Here is a 16,304-nt window from a genome sequence, read left to right as displayed (position 1 = left end):
CAAGTCAGGTCATTATATTTTCAAGAACCTAGATTGGTAAGTGAAGCAATTTTTTCATTAGCCCAAGGTCATGATCGACTTATTATCCAATACACAGGGTGTATGTGAATGACATTCGATATTTGGTCATACTTGTTGATCAAAACCGCACAACACAAAATAGTGGGGTAATGACGTATGGATCATATAATGGTGAACCGTTTAACTTTTATGACAGCTTAGTTAATGTCATTAAAGTTCAATTTACAAGAGGTTTTAAGGTAATTCTTTTCAAATGTCATTGGTACAATATGGATACCAAAGGAAAAAAGATCATTCAAGGATTTCATCTTACATTGGTGAATGTAAATAATTGGTGGTATGATAGTGACCCATATGTGTTAGCTACACAAGCACAACAAGTATATTATATTGATGATTTAAAGTTGGGTCATCCTTGGAAAGTTATGCAGAAGATTCAACATAGGCATGTTTGGGATGTTTTTGAGAAAGATGATGATGATAATGATGATGAAAATGATGAAGATGATGATGAGTATGAGCATGGAAGTGATAATTCAATACGGCTGGTTCAAGATGACAATGATGAAGGTACTATATCATTATGTAGAGAAGACATTGATCCAGAATTAATTGATGTTGACGAAGAGATTCAAAGAATGCTTGGTGTAATCGGGCAACAAATGGATGAGGTGAAGGTGGAGATAGATAAGGAGGAGGAAGGGGAGAAAGATGAGGAGGATGAGGAGGATGAGGAAGAGGAGGATGAGGACTTGTTATTTGGAAACAATGAAGATGGTGAAACAACTGATACATATAATGATTATGATTAATGATTTTGGTAAGATTCATGCATGATACGTTAATTTTAATATTCTAAAATAAAAAGGTTTGTATGCTATGCTTATAATATAAGATTATTTTGTGATGTTATTGTGTTCTAACTTGTGTCTTTTCTTTATTTAGATGGCAGCTCTAACAAAAAGAGGAAAGAGTGTGAGGAGGGTGATAGATTGCACACCACCACCTCCAAATGATGCACCTGTACCATCAGCTCCACCACCACGACCCCTATCACCATTAAAATCACCTGAAGAACTAGCAAACAATAACCCAGGTATAAAAATACTAAAAACAACTCTTTGTAAATATTTATCTTAGTAAAGTTGTCACAAATCTTGCCAAAGTAATGTATTTTTGTTCGACTATTTGCTTTATCAGCTCCAATGCAGCGAGGAAAGAGGGTGAAAATGGTGAGGGATCGCACACCACCTCTTCCAAATGATGCACCTGTACCACCAACTCCACCACCACCACTACCATCACCATCACCTGAAGAACTAGTAAATAATAACCTAGGTATAAAAATACTCAATGACAACTCTTTATAAATATTTATCTTAGTAAAGTTGTCATAAATCTTGCCAAAATAATTTATTTTTTGTTTGACTATCTGCATTATTAGCTCCAATGCAACGGGGAAAGAGGGTGAAAATGGTAAGGGATCGTACACCTCCTCCTCCAAATGATGCACTTGTACCACTAGCTCCACCACCACCACCACCACGACGACCCTCATCACTATCACAATCACCTGAAGAACTAGCAAACAATGACCCAGGTATTAAAATTCTAAATGACAACACTTTATAAATATTTATTATAGTAATAATGTTGTAAATTTGGTCAAAGTATTGTTCATTTGAATTAAATAATAGGGCATCTACATATGTATATATCACGTACAATTGTATAATCATTCATCATGATAAGACATAAGAATTGGATAACAGGGCATCTACATATGTATATATCATGTACAAGTATACAATCAGATAATCAAAATAACATCAATGTACCTATGGATGTAATTATGTTTATGAATGGACTCAATAGCTAGGACGGTTTCCCCAATATAAAAGCTAGCTTCATCTTCTGTCAATGTATCTTTGCGTATCAATAAAGTCATCATATCCCCACCAGGAAGATATTCCTTAATTAGATACAAGTACTCTTCATCTTGGAACAAACAATAAACTTTGTTGATACAATTATTGTCAACCTTAGCAAGTAGATTCCTCTCAGCTTTCACATGTTCCACCTAAACAGAAAGAACACCAATTGTACGAAGCCTAGGGAAGAAAAATTAAATTAGATTAAAAAAAAGTATGAAAAAGGTATACTTGGCCTCTCAGAAGCATCTCTAATTTCTTAAGCTTCTTTATTGCATATACTTGACCAGTTGCCTTCTCCCTATAGATTCTAACCTGTCTCAGAGAAAGGAATGGGTCAGATGTTGTAAGGCATACATAATGCATTAAGGCCACTTTTATTTCTCAAGATGAGTTATATATGCCAAAAACAGTCAAGATGAGTTATATTTGATTGTACAGTTGTACATGATATATACAATTGTACAATAATTCTTATGTCTTTTTGTTGTGATGCTGCATATGGAATATCCACTCGTGACTTTCAAGTCTACTACCAAGGTGACCCCTAGGGTAAATCTCTAGGTAAGGCTCATTGTAATATTTAGGGTAAGGGTATGTAAATCAACTTTCCCTTGATTTAAGAGAGGAGACCGATTGGGGTAATGTCTTTGTGTAAGGTTTAGATTAGGTAGGCAACATGCCTTCTTCTTTCTTGTCAGCTGCTTGCTGCAGCCATCCTTCCCATCTATTTTCCCTCTCTCTTCTCATATATACCTAATCTCACTCTTGTACAATACATACATGAAATATACATTGAAACTTTAAACCAGAAAATCTACATTTTTCATGACAACACTTTATAAATATTTGTTTTTCGTTTCCAGAAACAGAGTTTGATTTTTTTGCAAAAAAGACACGTGGAAAGTTATCTGGGAAACGCCTCCATGATATTTTAAAGGCCAATAACGAGAAGAATATGCTAGTCATCTTTGATTTGAAGCAGCAAGTACCAATTGATGCAGGTGTGTCAGCTTTTTTCACTTTTGAAATAGGGATTCTTGTTCGAAGTGATGCACTGGTGTGTTACAAGAGATGGATGAAGGTTCCAGCTATGGCTAAGGAAAAATTGCAGGAGTCATTGCTAGTGAGTTTGACTTTACTTCAACTTAGTCATAATAATTTCAACCACTCATCTATATATATATATATATATATATATATATATATATATTTATTTTGATTTTAGATACTGTTTGAGGTAGACCTGTGCAATTCGAAGATTCTTGCTTATATGAATAAGAAGATGGGGAAGTTGTACTCCTAGTTTAGGTTTCGGTTGCATGAGCACTACTTATCATGTGAAACACCTACGAGAGGACGAGCTAAGCTGCTTGAGAAGTCACTATGGAATGAGAGACTAGTGAGTCATTGGCACTAGCTGTGTGATAATATTTACACTAGTGAAGTCGTTTTGGTATGTTTCTGTAGAACATTTTCTTATTTATGCTATCTTGCTGTAGCACTTTGCCATGTTTCTTATTTATGCTTTTTGGTATGTTTCTGTAGAACATTTTCTTTATTTTTTGTTAATTTTTTTTTCCTACAAATCATAGTCTACAATATGATTTCTTACTATATTAAAAAAGATCAACACATGAGCTTCTTAGAAATGTAAAGAAAATAATAAAAACAAAATAAATCCACTACCTCAAATTCACACTGTGGTAATTAAATTCTTTTAACGTACTTAGAAAATGACCCATGAATATTATGAGCCTTTTCAGTAATTTCAATGACTTCTCAACTCCATGTCAGTTTGAGATCAAATTTTTACACATTGCAAATCATGCCATATATTCGTGAACATGACCAAAAGAGTGACGTGATGATAAATACTTTAGAACCACTCATGGATTCAAGGTGTTTCATTTTCTTCTTATTTATAATGTTGCTACAAGTAGTCCTCATAATGGCATTCTAATGTAGGATGTTTCCAAGAAAAATGCTGATAATCAAAAGAAACAAAAGTATCATCACAAGGGAAGGGCAGGGCCATCATCCAACATGCTAGGAATGCTCACAAGGTAATGAAATTAAATTACATATCAAAATTTAGTGTGTAATTTCGATATGCTCATGTTTGTTATATTTTGTTTTGAATATGAGGAGTAGAAAAGAGAACCATTTTCTGTGATTGACAATTGGGGGGGCTATCCACAAAGACAAGAATGACCAATGGATAAATGATATTGCTCAAGAGAAATATGCAAGTCACTTTTGACACACCCCGACCCGGAAGATCTACTAGGACTCCGAATCGAGTTGTGCTGGTCGACAGCTGGAAGGTGACGAAGCAATAAGGTGTGATGATGTGGAAATATTGTGAATAAATTTAAACCTAAGAGTGCCTAAATACCAGAGTGCACTGGTGAGCGAGAATGAACCCACTTCACACGTGACATTAGAGTATAAGCAAGTACAGAAGAGTGAATTAAGAATCGTACCCTCAAAATAATCTCCAATACTAAGAATCGCCACGATTCCTCGACGATAAGAAGGCTCAGCTAAGAAGACCTGGAGGGTGAAGACAAGACAAAGGTGAGTGGCCCAGTAGATAAAATTTTAATAGAAACCATATAAATTTCTATAACCCCTTGCTACAATGCCTGTAAAATTTCCAGAATTAGAATATAAAAATATCCATATATATATATATATCAGTTCAAGTTATGCTTCACATATTTATAATCACATGCTAACTTATCATATATTCATTACGTCTGCTAGTTTATCACGTATTCACCACATATGCTAGCTCATCACGTATATTCATTATATATATTCTAGCATTTCACCATATATAGGCTAGCATCTAAGTCGGAGTCACCTCTAGTGACCTATACGACATATTCATATCTTATCAATCATGACTAGCATGCAAGTCGGAGTCACCTCTAGTGACCTGTATGACATATTGGTATCTCATCACATATCTCATCAATCATGGCTAGCATAAAAGTTGGAGTCACCTCTAGTGACCTATACGACATATTCATATCTCATCACATATCTCATCAATCATGGCTAGCATATAAGTCAGAGTCACCTCTAGTGACCTATATTCATGGATAGCAAATAAGTCGGAGTCACCTCTAGTGACCTATACGACATATGCATATCTCATCACATATCTCATCAATCATGGCTAGCATATAAGTCAGAGTCACCTCTAGTGACCTATACGACATATTCATATCTCATAACATATCTCATCAATCATGGCTAGCACATAAGTCGGAGTCACCTCTAGTGACCTATATGACATTTTCATATCTCATCACATATCTCATCAATCATGGCTAGCACAAAAGTTGGAGTCATCTCTAGTGACCTTTGGTGGCCTATACGACATATTCATATCTCATCACATATCTCATCAATCATGGCTAGCACATAAGTCGGAGTCATCTCTAGTGACCTATATGACGTATTCATATCTCATCACATATCTCATCAATCATGGCTAGCATATAAGTCGGAGTCACCTCTAGTGACCTATACGACATATTCATATCTCATCACATATCTCACCGTTCCACTAATATCGTTTACTTACTTGAATTTACCTAAACTTATCTGAACTTACCTGAACTTACCTGTGTGTCCTGTGTTCACCATTGCACTTCAGAGCGTTCACAGTACCACAATTATATAATATATATATATATAATATATATATATATATATATATATATATATGCAAACAATTCAACTCATCATTTAAGCATTATTCAATAGGCATGGCATTTTTAAAGTATAAATCATTTAATTGCATTTTTTGGGAAAAACATCAAGTGTGTGTGTGTGTGTGTGTATCCTTAAAACCAAAAGCCCACACACATTGCTCAATTCCTTAAACAAGGCTATGATCTCGATTATTTAATCTCATTTCTTATATGGCTGCATCTAACGTCTCATTAAACTGCCTACGTACCCTAACAGGGATGAAGCCATTCGTAGTTCACAATAATCATTTATAGTAATACACACATGGATATATCATGATGAAATCTAAACTCAACCATCTCATAATATTTTATAACATATATATATATATATATGTCATGGCATAAATTTCTCAGTTTTATTTAAAAACATTTATAGAATTATAAATCATGAAACATAAGATGAGCAAGGAAAGATCCACTCGCCTGGAGTCCGCGCTACAACTACCTAGGATGAACATCTAGGCATCACAAACGATCGGCGCCTGTGACCAATTATCAAACCATATCTTAGAATTCTCGTTGATACAATACATAACTTACATCGCACATAAGTCTACGCAATTTGCTCTAGCAAATATACAAAACAGATCTCTGATCCGTAACTTCCAAGGATCCACATTATGCTTCTAGAATAACATACTAAAGTTTCGGAACGATCCAACGGTCGGATCTCCGCCAATTGCCAAAACCAAGTGGCGGTTAACATTTTATTTTACGAACTTACATATCCAATTTGAGGAGATCCGTATGTCGGATTCCCAATCCGTAAGTTCCTATATTCCTCAAATATTATGAATAATAACCTATTAAAGTTTGATGACGATCCAATGGTTGGATCGTCAATTCATACAATGGCCTATTAACGTATCTTAGAGAATTTTGGTTCTAACGATCAATCTACATCATTTAATTCTCAAAACTGAATTCAAGGCATCTTATATACCCTAAAAATAGCATTGGCAGCCCTCGGGCCACGCGTCGCCGCACTCGCCGCCATAGGTGCCGGTTGGCAGCCCCGACTCGTCGGAAAAATAAACTATTTCTAAAAATTACCCAAATTTGCAGATTTGAAGATCTCAATGAGTATAACAACTTTCATACCTTTGACCAAGGCCAATTTGGCTTTGAAAGGCTCCAATTGTATCAAAACCCATCGGAACCCTAGAATTGGGTGTGCTTCAATTAGACCTCCAAATGTGTTACGACGCCTCCACCACTGCTTGGGCTTTGTTCTTGGGTTCAAAGGGGGTCTAATGGTGGTGGTGGTTGATGGGATTTGCTTCAGAAATGGTGGATTGCCGCCACCCCACCTCTGACACACTACCTTGAAAAACCCTTCAATTACCCTCAAATTCCTTCCAATTTTGGGTGATAATGGGAAAAGGAAGGGTTAGATGATGATTGGGAGTAATGACTTGGTCCAATTCATGAGAAATCCGGTGGAAAACCATCATAAAATATGGAGGAGTGGACGTGTTTTGCACAGGTCACGGGTTGGGTACCCGTTCCCCCCCTCATTTTCCCCCGTTCCTCACTCTCCTTCCTTTTCCTCCTTTCTTCCCCCTCTAATTGGTCCCTCCATTCTCTCTTCTTTCTGGTTGGGCAGCAGCCCTTCTCTTTCTCTCCTCTTCTTCTTCTTCTTCTTCCTTTTTTCTTCCCTCTTTCCCGTCACATACACACGCACACCCACTCACACACATACACTTGTCTTCTTAATTAGTATGCCATAATATAATATAATTAAAAATGTTATTTCTTCAAAATACTTTCGGTTTGTCACTCCAAATTCACTTCCACTTGCGCATACTCATTCGTATTGTCGATTACCTCAAGAATACGCTAAAAGAATATTTAGTACATCTCACCACAAGCTAGTCAATGAGAGTCAAAACCTTCTTCTCTAGGGTGTTTTCGTAATTTTATATTTTAAAATTCATAAATTAATAAAATCTGGGGCAGGTTGTCACAATCTACCCACCTTAAAGAATTTCGTCCCCGAAATTTAAAATCATGGTTATACCACACTCGAATATAGGAGTATAAGGCATATATACATAAAGCAGAAATCAAGTTAGAACATTTGTGCCACAGAGAAAAGTATTTCGTCGCGGTCGGAATGTAATTATTCCTCATGTTTCCAAACTCAACTTTCATCCTCCTACGTACTTGTAGTGTCTCATACTTCGAAGATATGAGTGTCGTACCTTAAGATAAATTCCAATCCTTGAATAGGTAAATATAATAAATAAGTAACTAAATAAATAAGTATACTCACATAAAAGGTCTATATATCTATCCACTTGCTTAACAATCCAACGATTATGTTATTGATATTACGGTCTGCAACCCGCAATCTTGACACTCACCGTTGTCCCAATAAACTAGTAGATAATTTCTCTAAGGGCGCAATATTAACATCTTGCCCCTCATTGGGAAATATGCATACATCACCTAAACATAGCCTCGATCATGCTCTTGCACTATTTTCTCAAACATCATACTTAATATTATAAATTTTCCCATGTCACAATCTTCATAATTCAAATATCTGCTCACAATACTATCACATGCTGCGCATAAATATTTATACCATACCTCAAACAATGTCATGCTCAAAAGCAGGAGTGTAACCACAGTTACACACAACCTAGGGTAAGTGTCTATCAATTATGCACTGTGTATAAAATCTCGTTATATTAACTTCAATGGTGTCGTAGCTAAACCAAAATTGTAACCATAGTTACAAACAACTAAAATAGAGATAATGGTATGTGAGAACCATACTACTTGTGGAACGAATAACATACAACATGTCCCTTAGGTTCTAAATAGCTCATTTAGACAAATCCCTAGTATCAAGGTGGTAATGTGACACTAGACAAAATCTAGTACTCATAACCCTTGGAAAGATTTTTCCAAAACCTGGGAGTGAAACATGCAATACGATGAAATATAAATACATCCAAATAGTAATCCGGTCTGATTTCTATTTACCTGAACTAGTATAGAAATCCAAAAGTAACATCTCTCATAGGGGTGTGATATCCACACACCCTATTTTACTTCTCACACACTTTTTGAATTTTCAGTTGTCGGATCGGATGAATTGAAGAAGATCAACGGACAGAAATCATCAAGGGGTGTGTGAGAAGTAAAATGGGGTGTGTGGATAGCACACCCCCTCTCATAATGCCATCATTCTTTGAAAGCAACAAGGAAGAAACTGTGGCTGTCCATACAATTTGGACTTCATTTCCTCAAACACCATGTCTACTTTAACCAAAGGCAAGGTGCGCCTAAACTGAGAATTCTCTTCAAACTCATCAAGTGAAGTCTCAAATTATTTCCACTTAGGTAAAGCCACCACCAATTGAACAACACGTAAGTCTAGCATTGGTTCAACATCATGATTATTGGTTTTCACATTCTCAACACGTACAAAATATTTTGTACTGAAAGTCATATAATAGTACTTCCTAACTCCATTCATATAACAATTCAACCCATTTCTCGATAGGTTGAAGGTAATTCCATATCGACACTCGTATTTTTCCAACAGAAATAGAATAGGATAAACTGAAGTCTTCGAGAATAAATATGTTCTTTTCAAGAAATAAATATATTTAAGAAGTTCTAAGGTTTATAAAGAATTTAGACACGTTCTCCATAGAGAAATGTCATTCGATTTTCAAGCAAAGATGATAATCGTTAACTTTAAATCATAGTTAAAATAGTTCATTCCAAATGGTTCTATACATTGGTAAGACTGCTGTGAATTCAACAAGCTTCACGAAAGAACTCTAAGTTTCAAAAGGTTGTTACATAAACCACCAATTTGAAATAGGATTTGAGCAAAAATGCAAGAAACTAATGTAGTATGAAAATGGAATGGTTGTATTCTCCTGGATACCGCCAAGGAATTAAAACTATTTTTGATTTCTATTCTCAACAGGTTTAATAACGATGGTTAACAATAGTGATGAGATTGACCAGTAAATTCCTGGCAATGCACCAATAGTGATACGTTAGTCCTTCGTTAGGACCATCAACTAGTCTCAATTCCACACCTTTCCTTGGCAGAAATGTTCTTTGCTTACAATCTAAAGACACTCGCCAAAATAATCTTCTAAAGATCGACGAGTCATTAAATCTGTCCAAACCCTAAGAATGACTTACATATTTTTCCGTATCTGACAAGGTGGTAAGTTTCAACCATTAGACTCGAGAACCAAGAATGCTTACATCACATGTGTGATGAACGCAATACTGCCCAACTCATGCTCTGATACCAAACTGACACACCTCGACTCGGAAGGTCCACTAGGACTCCGAATCGAGCTGTGCTGGCCGACACCTGGAAGGTGACGAAGCCATAAAGTGTGATGATGTGGAAATATTGTGAATAAATTTAAACCTAAGAGTGCCTAAATACCAGAGTGCATTGGTGAGTGAGAATGAACCCACTTCACACTTGACGTTAGAGCATAAACAAGTATAGAAGAGTGAATTAAGAATCGTACCCTCGAAATAATCTCCAAGACTAATAATCGCAATGATTCCTCGACTATAAGAAGGCTTAGCTAAGAAGACCTGGAGGGTGAAGACAAGACAAAGGTGAGTAGCCCAGTAGATAAAATTTTAATAGAAACCATATAAATTTCTATAACCTCTTGCTACAACGCCTGTAAAATTTCCAGAATTAGAATATAAATATATCCATATATATATATATATATCAGTTCAAGTCATGTTTCACATATTTATAATCACATGCTAACTTATCGCATATTCATTACGTCTGCTAGTTTATCACGTATTCACCACATATGCTAGATCATCACGTATATTCATTATATATATGCTAGCGTTTCACCATATATAGGCTAGCATCTAAGTCGGAGTCACCTCTAGTGACCTATACGACATATTCATATCTTATCAATCATGACTAACATGCAAGTCAGAGTCACCTCTAGTGACCTATACGACATATTGGTATCTCATAACATATCTCATCAGTCATGGCTAACATATAAGTCGGAGTCACCTCTAGTGACCTATAAGACATATTCATATCTTATCACATATCTTATCAATCATGGCTAGCATATAAGTCGGAGTCACCTCTAGTGACCTATACACCTCTAGTGACCTATACGACATATTCATATCTCATCACATATCTCATCAATCATGGCTAGCATATAAGTCGGGGTCACCTCTAGTGACCTATACGACATATTGATATCTCATAACATATCTCATCAATCATGGCTAGCACATAAGTCGGAGTCACCTCTTCATATCTCATCACATATCTCATCAGTTCCACTAATATCATATACTTACTTGAATTTACCTAAACTTACCTGAACTTACCTGTGTGTCCTGTGTTCACCTTTGCTCTTCAGAACGTTCACAGTACCACATTTATATATATATATATATATATATATATATATATATATGCAAACAATTCAACTCATCATTTAAGCATTATTCAATAGGCATGGCATTTTTAAAGTATAAATCATTTAATTGCATTTTCTGGGAAACCATCAAGGATATATATATCCTTAAAACCAAAAGCCCACACACATTGCTCAATTCCTTAAACAAGACTATGATCTTGATTATTTAATCTCATTTCTTATATGGCTACATCTAACGTCTCGTTAGACTGCCTACGTACCCTAAGCAGGGATGAAGCCATTCGTAGTTCACAATAATCATTTATAGTAATACGCACATGGATATATCACGATGAAATCTGAACTCAACCATCTCATAGTATTTTATAACATATATATATATATATATATATATGTCATGGCATAAATTTCTCAGTTTTATTTAAAAGCATTTATAGAATTATAAATCATGAAACATAAGATGAGCAAGGAAAGATGACACACCCCGACCGAGATCAAGGCATGCTGGCCGTCACGTGAGAGTGACGTAGCCATATGCACAGTGCGGAAGCAATAGAGATAAGAAATATATGAATAATTAAAAATCGAATTACTAGAGTGCACTACTAAACAGGAAGTGATAGGAGTTAATTACAAAAGTAAATACTCCTAATCAGAGCATAATAAGTCTAGGTGCAGTCTAGTAGGACAAGTATTAGTTATACAGTACCAAGATTGTCCTGTTATTATTTAAATAGGTCAGAATTGCCGATGTCCTCAAGCCACCAACATTAAGCTTACTTAAAACCTAGAGGGGTGCAAAACAGAAAACGTTAGTGGGCAAAAACAAATGTTTTACAAAACCATTTCATTTATCAACATATCTAACCCCTCGCTGTAAAACATGTATAATTTTTCCCAGAATCAAGATATAAGCATATATATAATCAGATATCAAAATATATCAACTCAATTCATACTTCACATAATCATATTTATATGTATGCCATGCCAAGATATAATAGAGTAAGCAATTCAGGTAAGAATAATTCCATAGAAATATAACATACTAGCCATAACCCCTGTAGACGTACGGCTGAATTCATAGCTGAAAAGTCACTCTAGCCGGAGTCACTACAATGACCTATGCGGCAACATACTACACAAGAGTCAGAACCAAACAAATAGGTCTATACGACAATATGGGTGTAATACAATCATGCTCAATACTACTCTCACATAATAGTTGGGCGATGAATCGCTAGTCACCTACGAGTCAGAACCATAAATAAGGTCTGTATGACAAGACTGTGCACCTAAATTGGATCCAATATGAGCATATGGTGCGGGAGGTGACATAATAAATAGACCTGTGCCATATCTATGGCTAAATCACAATCACCCTAAGTGCAGTTTTATGAGCTCAACATTATTCAATCACATATCGCATCATCGATGATTTAAATAACCAAACACAACTTACCTGAGCTTACCTGAGCATCCACAGCACCACATTTATATATATAAAGCATCACATACCAATTCATACTTGAATTATAAACTTATATGCATGGCATTTATGGCATACTATCATTTAAACATATATTTCTGGGAAAATATCAAGTATATAATATATACTAAAAACCAAAAGCCCACTCATTGGTAAGTCGAAGGGTCGTAGCCCCCGAGTTGCCCTTGGATATGCTCGTCCTCGGGATAAGTCTCACCTATATGCGAATTAACTATAAAAACGTTATTTTAAAGCACATAGACAAAACTAGCTAATAACTTCTCATACAATGCTCAAAATGGGTATATGAATATACCACAGTGACCTACATAACCTCAGGATCATCCCCAAATTTTTAGATAAATTTTTGGACCTCTCATGCGCCGGCAAGGGGCACAGCCCTACGCACCCTCATGTGCGGCCACATGACATGCATACTGACGGCGTCAGTCAACGCCGTCAGGAATATTCTAGGGAATATTCCATTAAAACCTAACGAAATCCATCCAAACTAACTGACGACGTTGGAATATTTCGTCAAGTTGACAGAATATTCCGTCATCCCTACTATTGAATCTTCGGCGACCATCGCCAGCGTCGGAAACTGGGTAAATCTTTGAAACACTTATTCTCCTTCGTTTCTTCACTATTTTTCATGAAATTTGAACCATTGGAAAGCTAATAACATGTAGAATCATGTTATACAAGTTTCAAGGCTTAAATTTCAGTAGGTTTTCCCCGAGAAAGTTCGATAGTTCGGCTTACCTAGAAACAAGTCGATCTCAGTCCTCTGACGTCTAAATCTTTCCAACGAAGTCCCCCGAGACTCGTGAGGACCTCTTTGAGCTTCCTATGTCCTTAGAATTCCCTGAAACAAAAGGTTTAACGTGTGCATGAACAGTGCACAAAATCGGGGTTAGGTTTTCTTGGGTTTTTCACGGTTTCAAGTCTTAAGGATGGTATAGATGTACTTAGGGACTTGCAAGGAACAAGAATCTCACCTTTAGAACATCGATCCGTGCTTGAGGGTGAGCTTTGATGCTTGTCCGTATGTAAGGGAAAGAGAGAGAGAGAGTCCGAGAAAGATGAGAGGGTACGGGAGAGAAGAGAGAGAAAGTGTGTGCGGTCTAGCATTAGTCAACAACCAAAATATACAATAACTTAATCCTAATTGGTTCTAAACAATTAGGATTTAGGAATATTGACCCAAAACAACACTTAAACCACATTACACCATTTAACGTCCATGGGCATTTTCGTCAATTCACGTCAACAAGAATTATCTTCCGAGACAGGCTGTGACAAAAGATCCACTCACCTGGAGTCCACGCTATAACTTCCTAGCATGAACATCTAGGTGTCACAAATGATCGGCGCCTGTGACCAATTATCAAACCATATCTCAGAATTCTCGTTGATACAATACATAACTTACATTGCACATAAGTCTACGCAATTTGGTCTAGAAGATCTACAAATCAAATCTCTGATCCGTAACTTCCAAGGATCCACATTATGCTTCTAGAAAAACATACTAAAGTTTCGGAACGATCCAACGGTCGGATCTCTGCCAATTGCCAAAACCAAGTGGCGGTTAACATTTTATTTTACAAACTTACAAATCCAATTTGAGGATATCCGTACGTCAGATTCCAAATTTGTAAGTTACTATATTCCTCAAATATTATTAATAATAACCTATTAAAGTTTGATGACGATCCAACGGTTGGATCGTTGATTCATACAATGGCCTATTAACGTATCTTAGAGAATTTTGATTCTAATGATCAATCTACGTCATTCAATTCTCAAAACTGAATTCAAGGAATCTTATATAGCATAAAAATAGCATTGGCAGCCCTCGGGCCACGCGCCGCCGCACTCGCCGTCATAGATGGCGGTTGGTGTCTCGACTCGCCGGAAAAATCAACTATTTCTAAAAATTACCAAAATTTTCAGATTTGAAGATCTCAATGAGTAGAACAACTTTCATACCTGTGACCAAGGCCAATTTGGCCTGGAAAGGCTCCAATTTTATCAAAACCTGTCGGAACCCTAGAATTGGGTGTGCTTCAATTCGACCTCCAAATGTGTTCCAACGCCTCCACCACTGCTTGGGCTTTGTTCCTGGGTTCAAGGGGGTCTAATGGTGGTGGTGGTTGATGGGATTTGCTTCAGAAATGGTGGATTGCCACCACCCCACCTCCGGCGCACTACCTTGAAAAACCTTTCAATTACCCTCAAATTCCTTCCAATTTTGGGTGATAATGGGAAAGGGAAGGGTTAGATGATGATTGGGGGTGATGACTTGGTCCTATTCATGAGAAATCCGGTGGAAAACCATCGGAAAATATGGAGGAGTGGACGGGTTTTGCACGGGTCACGGGTTGGGTACCCGTTTACCCCCCCTTTTCCCCCGTTCCTCACTTTCCCTCCTTTCCCTCCTTTCTTCCCCCTCTGATTTGTCCCTCCATTCTCTCTTCTTTCTGGTTAGGCAGCAGCCATTCTCTTTCTCTCTTCTTCTTCTTCTTCTTCTTCTTCCTTTTTTCTTCCCTCTTTCCCGTCACATACACACACACACACTCACTCACACACATACACTTGTCCTCTTAATTAGTATGCCATAATATAATATAATTAGAAAGGTTATTTCTTCAAAATACTTTCGGTTCGTCACTCCAAATTCACTTCCGCTTGCGCATATTCATTCGTATCGTCGATTACCTCAAGAATACGCTAAAAGAATATTTAGTACATCTCACCACAAGCTAGTCAATGAGAGTCAAAACCTTCGTCTCTAGGGTGTTTTCGTAATTTTACATTTTAAATTTCATAAATTAATAAAATCTGGGACGGGTTGTTACACTTTTGTGTATGAATGTGGTATTTAGCAATTGAGGAATATTGAATTCATTGTTTTAGTATTCTTGGTGCTATTTGTTATGTAAGGATAAAATGAAAAAAAAGAAGGATGAAGTTATGGAGAAATTGATTCAAGAAGCACCAAATGGTACTCCACCAGATTCTCTACAAGTTCCATTGGATGATGAGTTTGGCATCATGGTTGAGAACCTTGGGAGGAAGGGAAAATCTGTTAATGGTGTAGGTATTTTTCCTCGTATGGATACATCTGATTATGTTTCGTCAATGCCTTCAAGTTTTGAGTTAACAGAGATGAAAGATCAAATAAAGCTTCTGTCAACTAGTTTCGTCAACTTGGAAAAAGAGAATAAAGAGTTGAAAAAGAAGAATGATATTCTCATATTAAAAGTGAAAGCTCTTTTAGCAAAGAAGGGGCAAGGCATCAACAACTCTATAGGTACTGATGATGATCTTTCAGATGTCGATGATGCAAATGCTAAAATGGAAGTCCTTGGTACAGATGAAGATTGATTTATATTACAAAGTCTTTTATTGTTATCTAGTTTTGGTCATGCACATGGTAGAACTTTTTGGTTAGCTCCTCAATGTCTTAGATTTCTCTTTTGTTTGCATCCCAACATGTATAGAGGAGTTGGTGCCCTTCATGATGAACTTACTGTTATCTAGTTTTAGTCATGCACATGGTAGAACTTTTTGGTTAGCTCCTCAGTGTCTTAGATTTCTCTTTTGCTAGCATCCCAACATGTATAGAGGAGTTGGTGCCCTTCATGATGAATTG

The 16,304-nt window shown here is 36.6% G+C and overlaps 3 protein-coding genes across 3 annotated transcripts; 2 read left to right on the top strand and 1 right to left on the bottom strand.

The window, feature by feature from the left end:
* The first annotated feature begins 290 nt into the window (after positions 1–290).
* LOC126602108 (uncharacterized) lies at positions 291–833 on the top strand. The gene has a single exon (XM_050268936.1). The coding sequence runs from the start codon at positions 291–293 to the stop codon at positions 831–833; it is 543 nt and encodes a 180-aa protein (XP_050124893.1).
* Positions 834–966: 133 nt separating this feature from the next.
* On the top strand, positions 967–4,581 carry LOC126602101 (uncharacterized). Its single transcript, XM_050268925.1, has 6 exons — positions 967–1,117; positions 1,222–1,359; positions 1,466–1,621; positions 2,819–3,078; positions 3,921–4,018; positions 4,107–4,581. The coding sequence occupies exons 1-6, from the start codon at positions 967–969 to the stop codon at positions 4,126–4,128; spliced, it is 825 nt and encodes a 274-aa protein (XP_050124882.1). The 3' UTR covers positions 4,129–4,581.
* On the bottom strand, positions 1,691–2,364 carry LOC126604602 (uncharacterized). Its single transcript, XM_050271892.1, has 2 exons — positions 2,184–2,364; positions 1,691–2,101 (listed from the first exon to the last, which is right to left on the bottom strand). Exons 1-2 carry the CDS (start codon positions 2,316–2,318, stop codon positions 1,832–1,834), a joined length of 405 nt encoding a protein of 134 aa, XP_050127849.1. The 5' UTR covers positions 2,319–2,364; the 3' UTR covers positions 1,691–1,831.
* Positions 4,582–16,304: the final 11,723 nt, after the last annotated feature.

The sequence above is a fragment of the Malus sylvestris genome, chromosome 2 (assembly GCF_916048215.2).
Source record: "Malus sylvestris chromosome 2, drMalSylv7.2, whole genome shotgun sequence".
Lineage (NCBI taxonomy): Eukaryota > Viridiplantae > Streptophyta > Magnoliopsida > Rosales > Rosaceae > Malus > Malus sylvestris.
The sequence above is the reverse complement of the archived record's forward strand: the minus strand, read 5'-3'. Positions and strand labels throughout refer to the sequence as shown.